At 48.8% G+C, this 22,065-nt stretch overlaps 2 protein-coding genes across 7 annotated transcripts; one reads left to right on the top strand and one right to left on the bottom strand.

The window, feature by feature from the left end:
- Window positions 1-10: 10 nt before the first annotated feature.
- On the top strand, window positions 11-6,919 carry LOC117653916 (protein RRP5 homolog). 2 transcript variants are annotated; one of them, XM_034399936.1, is made up of 21 exons: window positions 11-158; window positions 546-622; window positions 707-829; window positions 934-1,101; window positions 1,189-1,489; window positions 1,590-1,765; window positions 1,842-2,105; window positions 2,177-2,415; window positions 2,501-2,705; window positions 2,776-3,018; window positions 3,095-3,284; window positions 3,397-3,569; window positions 3,658-3,951; window positions 4,034-4,279; window positions 4,362-4,636; window positions 4,708-5,416; window positions 5,503-5,763; window positions 5,843-6,025; window positions 6,108-6,309; window positions 6,432-6,600; window positions 6,689-6,854. In XM_034399936.1, the coding sequence occupies exons 2-21, from the start codon at window positions 548-550 to the stop codon at window positions 6,852-6,854; spliced, it is 4,662 nt and encodes a 1,553-aa protein (XP_034255827.1). In that variant the 5' UTR covers window positions 11-158; window positions 546-547. The 2 variants fall into 2 exon arrangements, with proteins under 2 accessions (XP_034255827.1, XP_034255828.1); XM_034399937.1 differs by lacking the exon at window positions 11-158 and having other exon boundaries at window positions 548-622; window positions 6,689-6,919.
- Window positions 6,920-6,963: 44 nt separating this feature from the next.
- LOC117653917 (equilibrative nucleoside transporter 2) lies at window positions 6,964-21,655 on the bottom strand. Of its 5 annotated transcripts, none has more exons than XM_034399938.1 (12): window positions 21,469-21,655; window positions 19,293-19,412; window positions 12,776-12,938; window positions 12,591-12,672; window positions 12,244-12,386; window positions 12,014-12,159; window positions 11,850-11,935; window positions 11,606-11,752; window positions 11,344-11,524; window positions 11,133-11,254; window positions 10,848-11,050; window positions 6,964-10,759 (listed from the first exon to the last, which is right to left on the bottom strand). In XM_034399938.1, the coding sequence occupies exons 2-12, from the start codon at window positions 19,396-19,398 to the stop codon at window positions 10,615-10,617; spliced, it is 1,524 nt and encodes a 507-aa protein (XP_034255829.1). In that variant the 5' UTR covers window positions 19,399-19,412; window positions 21,469-21,655; the 3' UTR covers window positions 6,964-10,614. The 5 variants fall into 5 exon arrangements, with proteins under 5 accessions (XP_034255829.1, XP_034255830.1, XP_034255831.1 ...); XM_034399939.1 differs by lacking the exon at window positions 21,469-21,655 and adding an exon at window positions 21,212-21,393; XM_034399940.1 differs by lacking the exon at window positions 21,469-21,655 and adding an exon at window positions 21,067-21,203.
- Window positions 21,656-22,065: the final 410 nt, after the last annotated feature.

The raw sequence follows: 22,065 nt of genomic DNA, 5'->3' as shown, positions 1-22,065 counted from the left end.
AAATTGTGTTTTTGCGAACCGCCATATTTATCGCTACTCACTTGTTCTCTAACGGGAACGGAGCTGAAAAACAAACCTGCTGCACACGGCGTTCGCACGTGTGTCTGCACAGACATTAATTTGAGCGTTTACTGTGTTGACAACGATTAGTTAAGCCGGTAAGTATGATTTTATAGTACATTTCTTCCCTCCATATCCTTTTCATGTTCTGTAACTTGCATCTTTTGTAGAATAAAGGGTGTAGAACTGTTCGATGATCGCTCTATGTCAAAGGGTTAGGTTCAGGTGATAATATGTTACCAGTCTTAAATTCACGATGCAACTTCAATTTTATTTTATTCTTGAAAACTATGAATTTTATTGGACTGTTTAAGTCTCCTTTAATTTAAGGGCATATCCCTTAAGATAGTCCTTCGGGTTCATTCCACATCCATGTCAATTGGACATCATCACATTAATGCCCAAGTTGTGGTTTACTTGCCATCCATACATAGATTTGGTTGTTTGGCTAGCCTTGAACCGCTCCAATTTTCTGTCCATTCCAGCGATGGCAGCGGACGAGTCTTCGTTTCCCCGAGGAGGGGCTGTGCCTGTATCTGCAACTGCCTCCAACAAGGCCCACGTAAGTGAAACAAAAATAACTTGTAAAAAGTTGTTTGATATTGTTGCTAATTTTACTTTAAATTAACTTGGATCATGCTTTTAGTTGTTTGATCAAACGAAGACGAAGAAAAAAGTCAGTAAAAATAAAACAAAAAAGACCAAACATCATCGTGCCGTAACTGGAGCTCAACCTAAGCTGTTAGCTCTTGAAGATTTGTCTTACAGGGTGAGTTCTAATTTTTATTTATTTGGTCTATACTTTTGATGTTTCCTGTTTGATGTTTAAACTGCATTATTGAGTAATATTTATATTTCATTTAATGTTTTCAGACCCTTAATGAGGGCATGGTTGTATTAGGTTGTATCACCGAAATTACAGACTATTCACTGCATGTGTCTCTGCCTGGCTTTATTTCTGGGCGAGTTCCTGTCACTCAAATCTCTGAACCATATTCACAACTATTGCAGTCTTCTGGCCAGGATGATACTGAGATTGATGTGAGCAAACTTTTTAATTATCTGCTGTGCTTTTGTCCTTAAATTTAATCTCGCACATGTTTTATTGATACAATTTATTTCCCTCAGGCGCTTTGCCCTTTGTCTGAGCTATTTTACAAGGGTCAGCTTGTCACTGCTAAAGTTTGGCAGATTCGTCAAGCCGAAGATATGAGACATAATGTTTCTTTGAGCCTAAATCCAAAACTTGTGCATGAAGACATGACCCATTCTGATTTGGCAAAGAAAGGTATGATAATCAATGCTGCTGTGAAAAGCAAAGAAGAACATGGTTATGTGATGGACTGTGGTGTGAATGGGCTTCGAGCCTTTCTCAAGGAAGACAAAGCTCTAAATTTCTGTAACACCTTCAATGGAGGCCGCCCCCTTGGTAAGGTTCATGTGGTTTCCCTTTTCTTTCTTTCATCTATTGCCTGAGGAAGGTCAATTAACTCTCTTTTGCACTGCCATGTGTTTTATGTTCTTCACAGCAATTGGTCAGCTTGTGCGGTGCATTGTTACCAAAGCAGGATCTTCATCAGCTGCTTCTAGTGTAGAACTTTCAGCGGACCCAGAGGATATTGCAAATGAGGAAGAAACTGGCCATCAGTCAGTTGCCATGCAAGTACTCTTGCCTGGCATGAGATTCAAGCTCACGGTTTCTGAAGTAAGCTGATCAGTTAATGTTGGAAACATTTTGAACCCTATTTGAATCAGGTTTTCTTACTAACTGTCTTTTACAGCCTATCATAGACGGAGTAGAAGTAAAGTTCCACAGTCTATCTGGCTTCATTCATCGCAATCATATCCCTCAGAATTCAAAGGCTATTGAACCTAGTCTTGAAGAGGGTTCCACTGTTTTTGGCCGTGTCCTTTACATTACACCTCTGGTGAAAAATGTATATCTTAGTGCTCTGACAAACATCAGCAGCACTGTGAAAGAAATCCCAAAACCTTCTCCTGCTGAAGTCCATTTTAAAATTGGAGACATTGTTCCATCTGGGCAGGTAAATGAGTGCTTCACATGTGTGCAACTCTACAGCTTTTTTAATTTGACAACTAACAATTTAAAACACAGGTGACTGGTGTTGGAGGTAAAGGATTATTTTTGCGCCTTGGGAAAAAGAATCTTAATGTACGAGGATTTGTCCCAGAGCGTCGCATTGGTTTTAATTATAAAGGCAAATTAGTTGATAATGATGATGAGTCCACTATGTTGCAACGCTTAAGAACCAAATTTCCTGTTGGGAGCTCAGTTCGTTGCCGTCTTCTCTATTTTGATGCAATGAGTGCCACATACATCTGCAGTATGGAAACGTATGTCATCATTTCTCTGTTCATCCTACTTTCATGGATTCTCTGAGGCAACTCTTTCCTGAAATATGTATCTTTCACTTTCCAGGGCTGTATTGGATGAGAAGTATCTGAGCTATTCTGATGTTCATGTTGGTGATGTAGTTCCATGTGTAGTAGACGGAGTCAAAAATGGTGGCATAGCAATCAAAGTTGGAATGCTAAGCGCCTTTGTACCTGCTGCTCACTCTGCCGATGTGCCTTTGATTCATCCTGCCAGAAAGTTCCAAGAAGGTGCCAAAATTACTGGAAGGGTGAGTAGGCCTATTTCATGCTACTTTTACTTGTCAATGACAATCTTAATAACGGATATTCTTTGTTCAGGTTTTAAAAATAGACACTGAAAAAAACAGACTGATTGTCACATTTAAGCAATCCTTGGTCACAAGTGATGATCCCATTATTGTGTCATATCAAAGTGCTCGTGTTGGTTTGTGCTATCAGGGCACTGTAGTGGCAATTGGTGAGAAAGGTGTGTTTGTTTCCTTCTTTGGAAATGTGAAAGGGTTCTTGCAGAAGACTCTCGAATTTGTCCCTGCTGATCACTCATTCTTCATCGGACAGCTGGTTAGTACAAGTTTTGGATTGAGGTTCTGTCAGATCCTTTCTTTTTGGAGTCTTAATGATGGAATTGAATTTTCAGATCAAATGTTATGTTGTGAAACGTAATGACTATCAGTTGAGATTGTCAATGGTGGCTCCTAATCTGTTCGTGCCTAATCAGCAAGCTTGTAAAAATGTGAAAATAGGACAGATGTATGCATTACAAGTTTACTCTGTTACTAACAAAGGACTGAGTGTTAAAGTACTTGACCAGGGTGATTCATTCAATGGTAAGATTTATAGTCAAATTAAACAATTAAATTATGGGAAAAGGATTATATATCGATTATTTTTAACCTATTTTGTTTCTCTTAACTTTTTTTTTTATAAATGCAACTGAAGCATCTGGAGTTATTCCTGTCTACCATCTAAGTGATGACATTCAAATGGCCCAATTACTTTTGAATACCTTTGAGGTCGGAACAGTTTTAACAAATACTTGGTGCTTTAGTGATGCAGGCTTGAAGCGGCCTGCTATTTTCTCTATGCGTTCCTCTGTCTCTCAATTTTTCAAGGTATTTTATAAGTTGTGTTCCCTGTGCTTACCACAATCATTTTAACTTGTAGCTTTACAGTGTAATGTGGTAATTTTCTATCTTTCAGACTGTTCGTGGCCAGATAGCTTCCAAGAAGACCATTGAAGCTGTGGCCCCTGATTTTGTGTTACCTTGCTCTATACGTAAGGTAGATTCCAACTTCTTGTTACTTGAAGTACCTTTGTCTTCAGTAAGGAGTTTGATCAGAGTAAACAGCTCAAATGTGTGTGATAAAAATGAAACTATTGCTAGTTTGGGATATGTTGAAGGGCAGGCCATCCGAGCTAAAGTACTCAAAGTGCTTGATAAGTCACTTGTCTTAGATTGCCGGAAAAAATCTGTCTTCAAGAATGACTTGGAGGTTTGGCACTTCCTTTCCTTTCTTTATTTGTGTAGCAGTTGTTACCTCCTTAACTATAAATATTTCCTGCTTTTGATTTCAGACCTGCATTATGGATTTGTCAAAGCACCTTTCTGATCAGCAGCGATTGCTTGCTCATGCCAAGAGAATCGGAGACCCTCTAGGCTCTTTCCATATTGGAAAGGGAGTCACTGGTACAGTATCTGAACGGACCGAGTGGGGCTTTGTCTTGCATTTGGACAATGGAGCTCGTGGAGAAACGACCTTCTACAATGCTCACTGCGATGATCTTGTTATTGGTTCACGGTTTCAAGGGAAAGTCCTCCATGTATGTGTTTCATTTTCAACATAACTTCTGATGTTCATCTGAAAACCTCATGATTTGAATCTTTTCTTATATTCTATTTCAGGTTGACTGTGTTCGAGGGCATGTGGAAGTCATTCTTCGTAAAGATATCGGGTCTACTTTAAAACCATACAGTGAAAAGAACAAGCCATCTTTAGATCCAAATGTTCAGCTACGAGGTCCAACTCTCCTTGCAACACCGGAATTCATACTTGTACAGCTCAAAGGAGCAGGCAAGTTAAATCTTGCCTACATTCCTACCTTTCTCTATCCTCAAAGTTTACAACTAACTGTACCTGAACCATTTTTTGGTCTTGATCGAAAAGTCATAATTAAAAGGTGAGTGGTGATCTTATCTGACTCGGAGCTTATATGAGGCAAGATTCTAACTGCTATTTTACTTCTTTCAGATCCACTGGCAGGATCATTTTGTGCTTGCCCAAGGAAGTAGTTAAATTTTATTCCAGAAAGAAACCTGTAGGAAGGAAGGGAAAGAATGCAAAGAAAGAAAATACAGTAAAGAAAGAAAAGAATCATCAAGATCGTTACTTCACGTTGGACAAAGAGATAAAGCAAGAGGAGGAGACGGAGGAGGAGGACGAGGAGGAAGAAGAAAAAGTGACTCAAAGAATTTGGAATACAGAAAATGACAGCAAAATTATTGACATAGATGAAGATGAAATCAGTGATGATGAATCTGCTCCCTTGACTGAAGAGGAGCCAGACAGTGATATGGAGTTACAAGCTTCTGAGGAGCAGACATTGCCAGGTGATGAAAAGGAAAATTTGAATGGAAGTGATGTATTGAAGGCAAGGAAGAGGAAATCATTATCTGGTTCTGTGGAAGAAATAGAACCAGTATCATCATCTAAAAAGACCAAAAAGGAGAAAGAGAAAGTAGATGCTGACTCTTCAAAGACAAAAAATAAGAGAAAAGGCAGTGATGATATGAGCAACAGTAACTCAGATGGTATCAAAAGGAAGAAAAATGATGACAAAGAGGAGGAACAAGTAGTCGATCTGGCCTCTGATAGTGAGGATGATTCCTCTCAACAAACACAGCAAACTCTAAAAAATCCTGGATTTATCTGGGATATTGATCCTGCTAAGTTTATGCAGGTTTGTTCAATTATCTTATCTCACCTTATCTGTTTTACTTCAATGAACTTCCAATTTCAATTCTGTTTTATTTGCTCATTTTATAGGTTTTGGAACCTGGTAAACAAGATTCAAGCAGTGATGAGGAGGAGAGTGATGATGAAAAGTCAAAGAAAAAGAAAAGGAAAAAATCAGCTGTTGAGCGTCGCGAGGCCGCACGTCTTGAAGAAGAAAGACTGCAGAAAATTGAAAAAGAACTATTGGACCCAAATCGCCAATTAACTTCATGTGACGATTTTGACCGAATGGTCTTAGCAAACCCTGATAGCTCTGCTGTTTGGTTACAATATATGGCATTCCATTTACAGGTTTGTATGATTTGGATTTTCCAATTGCAAGAAAATTATTATCATCATTTATGTAATTTGGTGTTTATTTAATTCATAGGCTACTGAAATTGAAAAAGCCCGGGCTGTTGCTCAAAGAGCTATCAAGTCAATATCCTACAGAGAAGAACAGGAGAAATTAAATATTTGGTTGGGCTTACTTAACTTAGAAAATCTGTATGGGACAGCCGAAAGCCTTAAAACAGTCTTAGATGAAGCATTGCAACTGAATGATGCTTATAAGGTATCATTATGTCCATTCTATATATTTTGAGGTTGTTTTCTTTCTACTGATTTTTATGTTCCTGATTCTATTTATACTTTAGATACGTCTACACATGGTAAGATTGTATGCTGAAAGCTCCAAAAATAAAGAGCTAGACAGTGAAGTTCGTCTTGTAGTAAAAAAGTTCAAAGAAAATCGAGGCATGTGGCAAGATCTTGGAGGCATTCTCATGAGTCAGGGTTATCCTGAAAAAGCCAGGTCTATTCTGCAACAGGCTCTCCAGATTCTGAAGAATAAAAAAGGTTGGTTGTTTTACGTGTCTGAACTCAGCTTGTGTTCCTGATTGATGTTCTTTGGGTTGGTTGGTTGGTTGTCTCTGAACTCGGCTTTTTAATTCTAATTGATGTGTCTTGAAATATTTCAGACTCTGTTGATCTAATTGTGCATTTTGCACTGTTAGAAGCCCGCAATAACCATCTTGAACAAGCAAAGGCACTGATGGACCCAATTTTAGCTTCCTACCCAAAAAGGACCGATGTCTGGTGCACATATTGTGACATGCTTGTCAAAGCAAATCAAATTAATGAAGCTAGGTCTGCAACTCTTTTTCTTTCATGAGCTTATTTGGCACTCCTGTGATTTGTTTACATTTCCATTATAATTTACCCTTTTCTTTTTCAGAGAGCTGCTGGGAAGGTCAGTGAGTCAGAAGTTGCCAGCAAAGAAAATGAAAACATTATTCACTAAATTTCTGCAATTTGAAACTGCCCATGGCTCTAAGGAAGGTCAAGACAAGGTCCGGCTTATGGCTACAGAGTATGTTAAAAATGCAGCTGGAGATGACTGATAACATGTAGACTCATAGTTTTAGGTATCTTGACTTTAGCTCTTATAAATGAATTTCGTTCCCAACTCTTTGTTTTCTTGACCACCAATGTACCACCAATCAGACAACATCATTTTCACCTTGTTTTATTGTTAATCATTGTAACCAGCATATTTACAGTACTATAATAAATAGTAATACACTCACAAATGTAAGGCTTACACCAACAATTCAGTCTCATTAATTAAAACAACCTATTTTGGCATACAATGAAACCCACAACAGAACTAGATTTGTGACATGGACATTAACACCACGAGACTGGAGTCAGAAACTTGCTCAGGGACAACAGAATTAACAAACTTCTAAAAAATTGCAACCAATGTTAAAGTACACAGGTATAACAGGTTCTCATAATTAACATATAAACAAACTTTTGTACATGTTACTCTGTGGGCTAAAAATGCTTGTACAATAGACAGATTTACTATTTTTAAGAAGAATTTGGGAGAGGGTCATACAGAAGATGAGGACAAGAAACTACTTCAATTCTAGAAATGCAGAAGCCCCACTCCAGATGACGGCGGTCATAAGTACTGTAATAAACAGCATTTAGTAACATACGAGAATGTTTACGTTGGACATAGGTCATTACAAATGAAGATTTTTGAAAAATGCTTGCATATTTACATAAGAGGCACTAATTCATAAGCTTCTTAGCCTTTCACCGGTTCAAAAGCCAGGTTGAAAAGGAGAGCATTTAACAATTTTGTCTTCACATACAGATAGAAGCTATGAACACCCAACTTTATCTTGGGATCTAGGTACTTAGTTGTAGGTACATAGTCAGGTTTTCATCTCAGGTAATTTTTCATGAAGGAAGCAAACTTGTGATTTACATCTAAGTGCAACTATATATTCTTCAACAAAACACGTTTTAAAAATAGTCTCTCAAGTATATGCCTTACACAATGTCAAGACGCATGCACACATATATATTGATTACAATTAACAGTTGCTGGAGGCTTTATTTTGTGATGCAACAAGAACAGATGTGAAACGTGTAAAATGACAACGACTGATCTTTCTTATCAAGTTGGTAAAAGCTTCGAAGTGACTAAAATAATACAAAATTGCAAAGATCTTAATTTATTTTTCTTGAGGAAAATTCCTTAAAAGTCACAATCTTGTACTCTAAGCTAAGGGAAGTTATTGTCAAGTTGGGGAAAAAATGAAGTGAGACTGTCAGAAAACTACGAGAGCAGGCAAATTGGACAGAATGACTGAGTAGTCTCATGTATCCTTTTGTATTCAGGCAAACTTTCAAAGGAAGTTGATTTATTTGTGGATTCACAAAATATCTCTGGAAGCAGGCAGCCAAATTTTCAATGTCTAAATGAATGAAAAACTGAAGTTCAGAGGACCCATATGAATGAGCAAGCCCAGAGTTAAGTAATAACAAAAACCGTTCAGGATAAAGATACGAAAAATTTGCTACCGTTAGAAAGATTGTTTCCTCTGTAAGGTATTTATTATGCTGTATGTGGATGTTGCCCTCTGGAAAGGGTAACACCAATAACAATACAAATGTCAAAAATAAGCTCATTAAGAAAGTCAAGAATAAAAATGTTACACTGGTTCATCCAGAAAAAAAATTGTTAATTAATCAACAGCATCATGCAATATATGAAAACATCCTGCCAGACAAAACCCCAAATACACGGTCTTAGCAAAGCTTTCAAATGTTGTATAACAAATAATGTCAACAAAACATGTTGCGGCTAAGCATTGTACTTATTTAAGTTTGAAGTTCAGTCTTTTCATGTTTATCCATACAGGATAGATATTTATCATGAACATCTTATTCAACCTGAAGATGAAATGAAAAAGCATAAAATGCTATGAAATAAGAAAATTAACAGAATTAAAAACCAAATCACACAGACACACGCTCATACACACATACAAACAATACGGAATATGGGACACCGTTTTAGATAAGACTGATAAGCAAGACTTACAACCTTGAAATTTCCCGAACAGTCAATATGAAAGGGCAATTTTGTATAAAAGATATACATACATTTGAAGACACCACCATCAAATATAAGGAAGACAACAGTCCAGAATGTCTGGATAAGAAACAAGGTCAACTATTGGTAAACTAGGTTTGTACACATTTGACAAACCATGATCCAGGTCAAGAGCTTTAAAACTTTATGCCATTTGGATGGAGAGAAAAAGTTCCAATTTCTTCCAAACAATTCAGACAAGACAAATAACAATATTTAATGAAGTAAAAAACATTACACCTCATATGAAGTCCAACACCAATGGATTGGACCCTTACATATTTCATTGTCAGTGCAGCATATTTTAAGAAGATATTTGATCCACTTCTTGGATGGAAATGTAGAAACTATGCAATAAGATTCAGAAGCCAAGAGGGCATGAAGAAACGTGAAAACGCGAAATGTGAAAAAACGTTCAGTCAATCAGTATTTATTGTGCAGTGGAATGCACACCACTATTATAAACAGTTGCGGAAGGAAATAGGTGCTAACAAAGATTTGATCAGAACGAACAGTTCAGCAGAAGCGTATTTTCAGATCAAAGTATATTATTCACAGTACAAATGTGTCATTCCATACACCAGCAGTATACAAAGCCTCTACTCACAACACTTTAGATCGATCAGATAAACCCTCACTTCAAAATATAGAATGAAGGGAAAAGAAATGCTTGAGGTGTCATAAAAACTTTTTTAAAACAATTTAATATAACAGCTGGAGATTTTTGATGTTTTATCACTCTTTAGCTGTTGGAATTGATGGCAGTGAGTAAAGGCTATTGAGCAATCTATACAAGTCCTGTAAGAACTCACATATGAAGTAAAAAATATTCAGTTAAGATTTCCTTCACCTTTAAAATTAAGTCTCCAGTGCCAACAAAATTTTCATCTTTGAAAGATGTTTTCAGAACTTTGATAGTGGGGATTAAATTTAAAAAAAAAATTAAAATGGGAAAAAAAGGAAACAGGGGACACCCATTGAAACCTTGATCCCTAAGCAAATACAATATAAAGAGGAAGATGCAGTACTTTTGTGCATCAAAGGATAAATTCTAAGCAAGTCATTTGTATTTATACAAACCCTGCCAGGCACAGGTCCCTGATTGGAAATAGAGTGAAAAATGTGTATATCTTCATTAGGTAAAGCTTTACACTACAAGCGCTTTCACATGAACTTGTAGCAAGTCACTAATTGAAATGCATGAGCTCAAATATATATCACTTCACTAATAACTGTCCATAATGATTTTTGTCTGATCAAAAAATCATGACAATTTTCACTGAAAATTTTGGTTAACAATTGGGTAAGCTCAACAATCAATACAAAATCTTGAGTTTTATATCACGACCACTCAGTCCAAATGGACAAAAATGCTGATTTATATTATTCCTTGGTAACTATCCTAAACCTTCATATACACGGAGTAACAGCTACCGCTGCACTGTCTTTGACTTGTAGGATCAGAAAAGTTACCAACGCCTCCTTCAAAGAAAGATATAATGCGTGGTCACACCGTTCTACACAGAGATCAAATAATGTAGTCCAACACATTCTTCAAGAAATGCTATTTACAAGGGCAACACACGAGGGTCAAGAGTCACTTTTCAGATCTACATCTCTATTGAAACGCACTAAAGTGCTGCAGGCTCTAATGGCCAGCAGGCCCCATCTGGAGATTAACAAAATCCCAGAAGGGACCCAAGCTTGCTCTAGAAATCCCAGGGAATGTTCCAGCGAACATTTGTAACGAACCAGGTCACGGCCATAGAGAACAAGATGCCACTGAAAATGCCAGTCACCAGGAAAGCACCACCCAGCATGCCTGCAATGGATTGGTTCTGAGGCTCAACATTCCTGAAAGACAAAATAACAATGTTGTAATACAAACAACAAGAAATGAGTAAAAAAAATTAAAACAATCAAAGTTTATTTTGAAACTTACTTAGGGCAATACATCATAGCTAGAGAGCTGAAGTGGCCTGATGAAAGGCCCATCAAAATCCCCAGAGCCCAATAGGCCCAATCATTTGTAATTATAACAGGGAACACCCTTTCTTGGCCTTGAGGCAAATAGTTGCAAATTACAAACAGAGGGATGAACAGAACACGTAGCCATACTGCAACTGTGAGAAGTCTTGGGCCAGGCTGTTAAGTATACAGGGTAAGATGTCAGTAAGTCAGAGCGCTCAATATCCAAGTTGAAAACTACAGTGGAATTAGTGCTTACCCAACGAGCCCAAGTTGACATGCAGCTGCCAATCATTGCACAAATATTGAAAGTTAGGTAGCAGAGAATAGAATCGTAGAAACGGTCCTCAACAAAGAAGTTAGGGTCAGAACGTTTTATGTCTGAAAATATAAACATCCAAAATTAAGGAGTTCAATGAATACTGAATAAGTTTTTATTGAAGGACAGTAAGGAAATCAAATGTGCCTACCAGACTGGACTGTGGGGAACAATGCCAATGTCACAAAGAAAACCATAAATACATTGATGCACTGAGGCCAACACTTTTTAAATACTGCAAAGAACGGAGTTCTAGGCGTGGCCCCTGTGTTTTCCCTCTTTTTCTGTTGGAGCTCCTTTTGGCTCATCAACTCATGATAGCGATAGAAGCGCTGAAAATAAGAGTACATAGTGAAATAAAGCTCAGGGATAGGGCGCTGCATTTTCCATGGGACTAGAAAAATCAAACTTACATTCAGTGGAAGAGCAAAGTAGGTATCAAAACAGGCCAAGAGAACTAATAGTGCTGTGATGAAATAGTAGATGGCAGCTGTTCGTATATTAGGAGCCATGAGCAGGGAAATAAAACTGATAATAGCTGTGAATGTTCCACTAATATTCTGAAAGTCACACAAAATCATACTGTTAGTAATTAAAAAAAAAAAAAAAAAAAAGACAATGTTAAGAATTTCATTTAATTAACTGTAATTTACTAACCGAGCCCAAAACGATTGCACCAGTATATTTTGCTGGCAGTTTGGCTCCCATTCCAAACACAGTATTTTGATAAATGCCACTGCCCACTAAAATAAAAGATGTGTAATCAGATTAAACCACTATACTTAAATGTGAATTCCATGAAGTTATGAAGAAGAACTTACTATTAAGAACCACTACAGAGCACATTGTGACCCAGAAAAAGGTACCTGGCCACTCAGAGGAATCTAGCATAGCCAGGACAACAGTCATAACAAATATGAAAACCATGACAAGAATACTGAAAACAACTCGAGTTGTAACACTACCTCTGCAAAAGAAATAGGATAAACATTTATAGCAAAGAAAAGAGAAATAACAATAGAAAACAAAAAAAAGAACAAGTAAATCTTACCCAACTTGGACAAAAACATTTAGCCAGTTGAAAAGAAGATTGGGAACCTGAGCAGCAAAGCTGATATAGGCTAAAAATTCACCACCATAGTTGAAATCTCCTTCTGGGGAAGTTGCATTTCCCAGCTTGTACTCACTGAAGTACTGAAATTTAAAAAAAAAGAGTTAATTTTTTTTTATACAAACAATATAAGCATGCTTTGTAAAATTTTTATTCTCATACTATGAAAACATCCATAACATCTTCCTCTTTGATTTGATTCTCAGAACTAATAATGATTGATAGGTTCAATTGAACAACTGATAAGGAAGATAGATAACATTAAGCTCACAAGGCACAGCACATACCGACTTTGGAGTAATAAACATGTTCCATGGCATGAGAGTGCCAATCCCGTGAAGCAGCAGGGTCAGGTACACTAAATTCCACCTGAAACCAAAACAAATAGGGAGGCGTTTATAGAGAGCGTCCACACATTCAAGCAAAATCCTTTGGTATTTGTTTTTCTGTCGTCATTAGTACTTTTACCGACCTGTCTTTCGGCGGGTTCATCTCCAGGTCGGCCTGCTCCATGGTGACGCCCTTGAAGTTGAGCTCGTCGTTGGGGAGGTTCGTGTCCTCCCAGGCCGGCGTCAGGCGCACGGGCTCGGTGGCGGGCAGGAACGGCTGCTTCTCGTGGACGTCCCCGGCCGCGGCTGCAACCAACCAAGACACTCGCGTTACTGACCAGTGGCCGAAAAGAAACACCAAAACCGACGCTCGTTCATTCACTTGGAGCCAGCTCACGAGCAAAGGGCGGAGTGGGGCGGAAGGGTCAACCGGTATGGAACGCAGCGATCTCGGTGTCCAGGCCGTCCAGGCCGTCCAGACGTTCCAGACGCGGGACTGGGACGCACAGCACAGCGCGCACGGCTAGGACTGCGAGCAGTGCATCGGCCGCGGCGGAATCCGCATCAGCACGGCTTGGCGATGGCGAGGGCGAGGGCAAGGGTGAGGGCGCGGCGGCGAGGCAGACTACACGCGACACCACGGCGCGCTGCAGGCCGCAGGGAACCGCAGGGCTCTAGCCGCTCTGCCCGGTGCGTCTTCGCCTTGGTCGAAACTGATCGCCACTCCGTGTCCCGCTCGCGTCCCACCCCACCACGACCGTCCCGGCCGGCCCAAGCTGATAGCGGCTGGACTGCTGACCAGCAGATGAGACACGAGACACGATCCCGGCCGCCCGGTCGAACGCTGACGCCGGTGCCGGTCCGGGCGCAAGCGGCAAGCATCCTCGACGGCGACCTGGATTAGCGCCAGTGCCCCACCGCGCGACCCCCGTCCGCGCGCCTGCAGCCGCCGGCCCGGCTGATTCCAAACACCGTCGCCCGTCTCTGTCGCACCCCTACGGCGCGCCCCGTGAGCGCGAGGGAGACAGCGCTGGTCGCCATCAGCCAGCAGCACGGCCGCTCTAATCGGCGGCATTGCCGGCGTTGCGTGCGGCGTGCCTAGAGGGCCGCGCCGGGCGCCTCCAATTAGACCGTCTCCGCGGAGCAAGGCGCGGAGCGGAGGGAGCCGCACGGCCTTTGGAGGACGCCGTCGAGCTCCGCGCCGCGCCGGCCGGGAGCTGCGGGGTCATTGGAACCGGCCAGCAGACTGATTCCGAGAGTCGTCGTCGCTCTGCCTCTCTCGCACCCATGGGGCGTCCTGTACGTGCGAGAGAGACAGAGCGACGACAACGGCTCTCGGAATCAGTCTGCAGGCCGCCGGCACTCCGCCGTCCACGCGGCGCCGCTTATCGGCGTGCACGCGCGTGCGCCTCGAGAGGCACGGCGTGGAGAGGCTTGGCTTGGAGAGGTCCGCCGTAGAGAGGCACGGCGTGGAGAGGCGTGGCGGCGACAGTGTAGCGAGACACTTACTTTACTTAATCAACCCGACGAGGTCCGGCAAGAGGCGCCGCACCTTCTGCGGGTACAGTCTAATCCCCGGGGCCCTCGCGGGGCTTTGCCTCTGGCTTTGCCTCTGGCTTTGCCGCCGGCTTTGCCCCTCGTCGATAAGCGAGGCGGGAGGCAGGCAAGAGGCGTCCCGGGGGCGACGGGCCGCGGCGGCGCGTGCCGCCGCAAAAAAAAAAAATCGATTACGCTGATGCGCTCCGCGATGATAAAGCACAGCGCCGTCGCGAGAAAAATATGTTGTCAAAGAGCGGCGCCGCAACACACGGCGCTCCTGGCAGTGCACCCAATCCCATGCCAGTGCAAGCCGCAGGCCGCAGGCCGCAGGCAGTACGTCGCGTGCTAGAACGACCCAAGCACGTGTCGCCACACTCGTCGCCCAAGTGAACGCTCGTGCCCTTCTTTTGGGCGAAAAACTGTCTTTACAGACGGTTTCTATAAGGGCGGGCTTTCCAGTGTGCCCCGGAGGTAATTCACTCTCGCTCTACCCGGCCCCGGCCCCGGCCCCAGCCATGCCCCGGCACTCGGCTGCAGAGGTTTACCCTGTCACGCGAAGGGCGGGCGGGGCGGGTGGCGCGAGGTGCCGTGACCCAAGTCGCGTCCTCCCTGACGTAGAAGGGGGCTTCGAGGGGAGGCTGCGGCTGTGGAGGAGAGCACCGGGCCGGGCAGGGAGGCGGCGAGGGAGGCGGCGGCGCGGCGAGGCGCCTGACAGGTAGGCCGTGCCGCCGGGCGTCCGCGCGCGACGGGCCTGCCTGCCGCCATCCTGGCAGGCGCTCGGCCTCGCTGCCTCGCTCTCGCAACAGACTTTGCAGACTCGATTTACTGCCGGGGACTTGAGCTATATCTCCGGCGGGCCGCCGGGGGAGGAGAGCCGTAGGCAGCAGGTGCACGCGGCCCGCCGGCTAGCAGTGTGCTCGCAGCCCAGGCCCAGCCGGCCCAGCCCGACTCGTGGCGGCTTCAGGCGGCAGCTGGCCGCTACACCGGAAGCCTGCTTTTTCAGGAGGGGGGCATGTGGCAGACGGACCGCAGCGAGTCGCGTTTAGTAAGTAAATTCGAGGAGCAAGTGTTTGTTCGACGGCGATGGTCTGGTTCCTGGGCGTTCCTGGGCCCCGCAGCACACCACACAGTGCAGTGCTCCCGGCCCGGCCGCCAGGCCCCTGCCTACAGGCCCCAGCCCAGGCCTCCGGCGGCGTGCGACCGGGCACATGTGCGCCGCGCTCCGCTCAGCTCCGCTCAGCTCCGCTCAGCTCCGCCCCGCGCAGCCCCGCCAGTGAATCCAAGCGAGGCGAGCGGCAACGCTATCCGCATGCAAGTCTCACATTGCAGTCGCGACGCGACGCGGCGTGGCTTAGCGTGGCGTGGCGCGGCGGACGCACGTGACACGCTGGCGAGCGCGCCGCGAGGTGTCTAGGATCCCAAATGCCAAATGGTGCGTGTCCCTCTTTCAACAGGGGGAGGGGGAGGGGTACAAAAAGAACTGCCCCCTCCCTTTCCTTCCCCTTTTCTTACTTCCTTCCTGCGAGCGGTCCTCTATTCGCTCCGAGCCAATGACGTCTCAGCGCAAAAAGGCATAAGCACCAGCTTAGCCCCCCTCCCCCCCCCCCGCCCCCTTTCGCTAGGCAATCAGCGACGCATCCGCCACCGCCTCCTCGGAGATGGGCGAGGACGCGCGCCGCGCCGCGGAACTCTCAAATCCGCGGAAATGAAAAACAAAACCCAGGCGGCTGCGAGCGTGAAGCGTGAGCGTGAGCCGGGGCAGCCAGCAGACTGACTCCGAGAGTCGCTTTCGTCGCTCTGCCTCTCTCGCACCTACAAGGGGCGCCCCGTGAGTGCGAGAGAGGCAGAGCGACGAAAACGACTCTCGGAATCAGTCCGCTGCACAGCCAGCCCAAAGCCAACCCGACCACCCGGGCCGGCAAAAGGCAAAGGCGCCACATCAAAGTGGGGAACGAAACAAACGCGGTGAAAGTAAATAATTCGCTGCCTCAAAATGTCGCAGATATAAAGGGTTGACAGCCAGCAGCCAGCGGCGGCGACTGACCTCAAACCACACGGCGCGGCGCGGCGTGGCGCACCGACATGGATTATGCAGCAGAGCGCCCCGCCCCGCTTTCCCACTTCGCCCGCCGCACTGCTGCTGCCACTGCTGGCGTTTCAGCCGCAGGAAAATTCGGCAAAGTACAGGGGAAGAAAACGAGAAGGCCCCCAGCGGTGATATACAGATTCTGCGCCAGTCGCGAGCCGCGTCGCACGCGACCACGTTCGCCGAAAAAATAAAAATAAAAATGAAACTCTCCGGCTGGCGTCTGCAACAAACGTCTCCAAATAAACTCGCACGCTGCATTTTGATAAACATAACGCGTGAGAGAGGCGTGGGGGCGGCCCTCCTAGGCAGCCGCGCTCTGCGGCAGCCCAGGCCTGACTTCACCCTCTGCAGCCCCCCACCCCTCCCCCTTCCACGACAGTCCACTTGGCCCACAGGTTCACCTGGGAGCGTTGACACGACACCAGAAAGGGTCAAGGGAAGTGGAGAGGACTTCTCGACTAGAGAGGGGCAGCACAAAAGGGGGGGGGGGGCTGCATGCCTTGGGGTGAGCGAGGGAGGGGGGAAAGGGAGCCTCATCCCATCCGGCCCGACTGTTCCTCCAAGTATCACTTCTCTTCATTGCTGCCCGCAGCTAGCGCGGCTCCCCCGCGGCACGGCCCGGCACGGCGCACGTGCCGCGGGAAAAGAATGAGGAACACACACACTCTCAGCTCACTCACACACACGCGGCGCTTCCTGGGAGGAAGGATGGGACCCAACCCCCGCTAGGCCAGGCTACGTCGAGGCGCTGCTGCTTGCCGCCGAAAACCCCCATTCTATTCATTTTGACGCGGGAAACAAAAATGTGAGGCAGATTGCTTTGTCTACAGAACATGTCGCGCGGTGGCGTCGAGCAGGGGTTGGGGTTGGGGTTGGGGCGGGGGCAGCGCCACCGGGCCGGGCCGGGCTGGGCTGGGCTGGGTTCGCCGAAGGGGCGCCCAAGCGTGTGACGCACGGCCACGGCCTGAAGGCTGATTCCGAACAGGGCTTTCATCGCTGTCTCTCTCGCACTCATGGGGCGTCCCGTAGGGGTGCGAGGGAGACAGCGACAAAAGCACCGTGCGGAACGAGCCCGCTGGACGGCACGGCACGGCGCGCCCCGCGCGCCTTCAGCGACAGGGTGACGGCGGGGCGTGGAGGGCGGGCAGGGCGGCGGTGACGTGGACGGTGATGAGGACCCCGGCGAGGGGACGCGACCCCCCTCCCCCTCCCTCTCCCCCCGTCACCCCCTCTCCGCGCCTCTCTCCATTCTCTCTCCGGCGCCGTGGGCCATGAGGACGCCGTGCCATGGGACGCCGTGGTCAGCCGAACGGTTCCGAGGGGTCGTTTTGTCGGTCCGCTTCCTCTCTCTCGCACCCACGCAGGACGGCCCGCGAGTAGAGCCCCACCCGACGAGGACAGGGTTCACGCTTCTCTCCCACTGTAGGACTCTACCCGCGAGTTGGACGGAGACAGTGCGACGCACGGACTCTTCGGAGCCACTCTGCCGTGCCGGTCGGGCGACAAAGACGCCCCGCGACTCTACGGCCCTTGGCGGGCACGCGTTTGTAGTTCGGGCCCGGGGCGCTAGGAGGCGCTGCCGGGCGCTGGCGCGCTGCCCGCGGCTTGTTGCATCGGGAACCACGCCGCGGCCGCGCCGGCCCAGAGGGCCACGCCGCCACGCCGGCCGGCGAACGGCGGCGGCGCATCACCTGGCCGCCGAGCGAGGGCGACGAGCGAGCCCCCCAAGGGACTCGGCGCGGTGACGTGGCGGCCCCAAAGGGACGGGGAAAATCGCGGGGAAAATTAATTTGGCGTCGTCGGCGTCATCCCGGCCGCGGCACGCGACGCGTATCGATCGGGTCGTCCCGATGACGAGGACGGGCTGCGACGGGCCGGGTCGGGACGGGGCGCCCCCCGCCGCCTCGCCGCGCCCCAAATACACGTAACGGGCGCGTAAAGCACCAAAGCACGCCGGCAACGGCCCGAGCCTCGGCCTGAGCCCGCCGCCGTCGAGAAGGTCGCGGTGCCCGCGTGGCGGCACGACGCGGCGTGGCCCGCCGGCGAGGCGAGGCGCCCTGCGTCGCCACGTGGGGGCTAAATTTAAGGGACGCCGTTGTGGTCGTTGCGAAACGCACGACGCAGTGCGACGCAGTGCGTGCGGCGGTGGCGGCGGTCCGGATGGCGCCTCGTCCGGACACGACAGGCGTAAAGCGTCGCCCGGACGGGACGGGACGGGACGCGCGAGAGGCGCTTTGCTGGGCTTGGCGCTTCGCCGCTTCGCGCTGCGCGTCGCGGAGCAAACGCCACACCGCTAGTCCAAACTTCCGCGTGCGCGGCCGGCAAGGCCGGCACGGCAAACAGCAGCGAGTGTATACACAACCATGACTCAGGCCGCCACCGCGTTTTGCGCACAAAACCAGCCCCCTCCGCTTTTCCTTAAGGAAACCGCCGCAAACCCGTCCACCAAGCACCACGTTCAAGGCACCGTCCTGGAATCATGGGAACCACCTCCAAACCCCCGACCAATACCGACACAAGTAGGCTGATTCAGGGAGTCGTTTTCGTCGCTCTGTGTCCCTCGCACCCTTAGGGAGCGCCCCCTGGGTGCGAAAGAGACAGAGCGACGAAAACGACTCTCGGAATCAGTCTGCAGAAAGCAGCACAAGGCCCCCAGCACGCAGCCCCAACCCGCCATGCACAGTCGGCTTACGGTAAGCGGGGATCGGCACAACGCGACACCGCCGACCAAACAGAACGCCCCAGTAATGCGACACTGCCAAAAAGAAACTGAAGCACAAAAAGAGATTGATGAAAGCACCGCGCTTGTTTGGTCGACGGCGGCGCCGCGGTCGCGACACCCGCAGCGGAAGCCACCCCCTCTGCAGACTGATTCCGAGCACTGCTCTCGCTCTGTCTCTCTCGCGCTCCCGGAGCGCCCCGTAAAGGGTGCGAGAGAGACAGCGGCGGAATGAGTGGTCGGCATCGAGCCACCGGCGAAGCGAGCCCAAAGCATCAAGCACGGCGAGGGACGGCAAGCAAGGCGGACTTACTCTTGCGAGGCGTGATCTGCACCACGTTGCCGTTGCGGGGCTGCAGCTCCGTCAGAAGGTACTGGTCCTCCCCGGCCACGGCCACCTTGATCCTGGGCGTGCTCATGGTGCGGCCGCGGTCTGAAAGCCGAGGACAGCCATCGTCAGCCAGAGCGTCGTCGACGTCGTCGTCACTGCGTCAGTCATGCGGGTCCGGCGGGCCACGGTCAAGTCGCCCTCGGGGTGTACATGGCCCCCAGTCCCAGTCCCACGCCACTCAAGCCCTGGAGGGCAAGGCGGACAAGGCGCCCTCGGCCCGCGGCCGTGGCGGGGGTCGCCGGCAATGAGGAAGGCGACACGGCAAGCTCATGGTAGAGGGCAGCACCGGGATACGCGCCACGATTTAGCCAGGGGAGCCCCTAGGAGTCTGCCAATTTCGCCCATAACTTCTTTGTCATGCAAGATAGACCCGTAGTGTAAGCGAGCCGATTGTAGGCAACGCTGCTAGCTTCCCAATAAGCTAGTTTTCATACATGTGCGATAATTGCAGTGAGAGCTATAAGTCAAAAACAGCATCCGTGCCGGCTGCCGCCTGGCTGCTAGTGGCGTATATCCCAGTGGCGCCCCTAGCGGCGAACGTCTGCAGTCGCCTTCCCTATGGGCGCGGGGCCGCGGGGACGCCGTGGAGGCAGCGGCCCTGCAGACTGATTCCGAGAGTCGTTTTCGTCGCTGTCTCTCTCGCACTCATGACGCGTCCCGTGTAGGCGCGAGAGAGACAGAGAGACGAAAACGACTCTCGGAATCAGTCTACTGGAGGCACACCGGCCCGGCTGTCAACCCCGCCGCGCCCAGCGGAGACGTCGTGGAAGCTGGGCCCCGCCCAGCCGGCCAGCAGCCTGATTCCGAGAGTCGTTTTCGTCACCCTGTCTCTCTCGCGCTCAAGCGGCGTCACGTAAAGGCGCGAGAGAGACAGAGCGACAAAAATGGCTCTCGGAATGAGTCCGCAGAGGTCAAAGGTCGACCCTTGACGCGACTTTGGCCGCGACATTAGCGGCCAGTTAAGATCCCGGGAGCCGCGGAGAAAAACACAATGAGTAGGAGGCAAGAGGCCTAGCCAGGCCCGTCGCGAGGTCGCCGTGTCCCCAGAGGACCCAGAGGACCAGGGCCAGGGGGAATTCCAGGCGCGGTAGGACGAGCAACCAAGAGCAACCCAGCGGCAGGACGACGAGCCGATCCTGATGAATGGGGTCCTCACCGATGTATCACAACTTATGATTCACAACCCCCTCCCCCTTTCTTTCGCGTACATGAGAAAGGAGGGCGACCGGGGAGACTGCGAGGACGGGGCGACATCGGAGGGGGAGAGAAGAAAGGGGGAGGGGGGAGGGGGGAGGGGGGAAGCTGATAAGGCGTTCCCAAACCGCCGCACTTCAAAGTTGGTCGGCATAAGCCATCGCAGATAACCCCGATAATTCTTGTTGCAGAGATCCTTACTCACATAATAACATGGAGACACATTTATAAAGAGAGGGACGACCCGACACACGGGACTGTCGCCCCTTTAACGACGCTACATTTCTGACATTTCTGAAATTTAAGTATATTAAGACCAAGTATGGTTTCAGTGCCATCGTTTTGAACAAATCATGTCAAATACGAGATCCATAAGAGGCCCAATTTAAATTGACGGCGGAAAAACAGACTCAAGCAGAGGCATTTTAAGTACTAACTGAAAATCTTAAGACGTACTTTCTTAAGACACGCTTAAGCATGAATTAAAGTCTTGCCGTTTCACCTGCCGGAGAGTGCGAGGGTCCCTCAACTGTCACAACTCGAAGCTGCGGCCAGGATTACGCTCCTCCCATTCCTGGGCGTGTAGGCCGACATCGGTTACACCGCCAAAAATGGAAGCAAGAAACGTGCGCTGCGGCAAACGCGACCTGGAGTGGAGTAGGCGTTAGTCCGGCGCGCACGTTGGCACTGTGCCTGGAGCCTGGACCTGACTGGATGGCGTCCTCAAGGATCTTGGACGAGTTGCACGTAACAGGGACGAGCCGCGAGGACGAGACAGCGCGACTGCAGTCCGCGGCAGCTGCAGCGCCCAAGTCCAAGTCGAGGAGGTGTGCCACAGTGTGCCACAGGCAGGCGCCCTAACCTTTCTGCTCCGCCGCCTCTATTTACTTCTGCTCCGACTCACCTTCTCAGCGGTCATGCGGTCGGGCCCACGCGACGGGTCGAGCTGCGGCAGACGGACTCGCGCCCCCGCACGTTGCTTGCGCCGTTTTTCCGGGAAAACCCGCTTAAAAACCGCCCCGGGAAAGCAGCAGAACGAACCCTACCCTCTCATGAACCCTCGGCCATGCCTCGACTACTAGCGCGACACGCCGCCTCAGCGGTACCGCGAGGAACTACATCGCGGCGGCCGAACGGTCGCGGGGGAGGGGGAGGGGGAGGGGAGGGGCGCCTCGGCGTGGAAAGGGGCGGGGCGGGGGACGTCGCGACGCCGCCGTGCCGCGTCGCCGCCTCTCGCCGCCACAACCCCGCGCCCCGCGCCTGTTGCAACAACTGCCACTCTGCTGCTGCCACACCTAGACCTAGTCCTCGTCCCCTCTCCCGAAAGAATGAATGGCTCATGGCCATAATTCATTCAGTCATTGGGCCTTCCCTGCCCCTCATCATTTGGGAACATGAATTACTTGGATACATGAGATTAAGCGGGTGGTTTGACCATCCATGGGCACTGGATCAGATGTGGCGTAAAAATGAGATGATACGATTGGAATGTTTCCTCATT

This window comes from Thrips palmi, unplaced genomic scaffold, assembly GCF_012932325.1.
Source record: "Thrips palmi isolate BJ-2018 unplaced genomic scaffold, TpBJ-2018v1 HiC_scaffold_8, whole genome shotgun sequence".
Taxonomy (NCBI): domain Eukaryota; kingdom Metazoa; phylum Arthropoda; class Insecta; order Thysanoptera; family Thripidae; genus Thrips; species Thrips palmi.
This window is presented reverse-complemented; position numbering and strand designations above follow the sequence as displayed.

Bases quoted from the DNA above. Each gene is read 5' to 3' on its own strand.
- LOC117653917 (XM_034399938.1), bottom strand. From the start codon at position 19,398: ATGAGCACGCCCAGGATCAAGGTGGCCGTGGCCGGGGAGGACCAGTAC. The intron at 12,673-12,775 runs GTCGGTAAAAGT...TTTTGGTTTCAG, and splicing joins ATGAACCCGCCGAAAGACAG to GTGGAATTTAGTGTACCTGA. The intron at 11,936-12,013 runs GTAAGTTCTTCT...CTTTTATTTTAG, and splicing joins CTCTGTAGTGGTTCTTAATA to TGGGCAGTGGCATTTATCAA.
- LOC117653916 (XM_034399937.1), top strand. From the start codon at position 548: ATGGCAGCGGACGAGTCTTCGTTTCCCCGAGGAGGGGCTGTGCCTGTA. The intron at 3,570-3,657 runs GTATTTTATAAG...TCTATCTTTCAG, and splicing joins CTGTCTCTCAATTTTTCAAG to ACTGTTCGTGGCCAGATAGC. The intron at 6,601-6,688 runs GTCTGCAACTCT...TTTCTTTTTCAG, and splicing joins AATCAAATTAATGAAGCTAG to AGAGCTGCTGGGAAGGTCAG.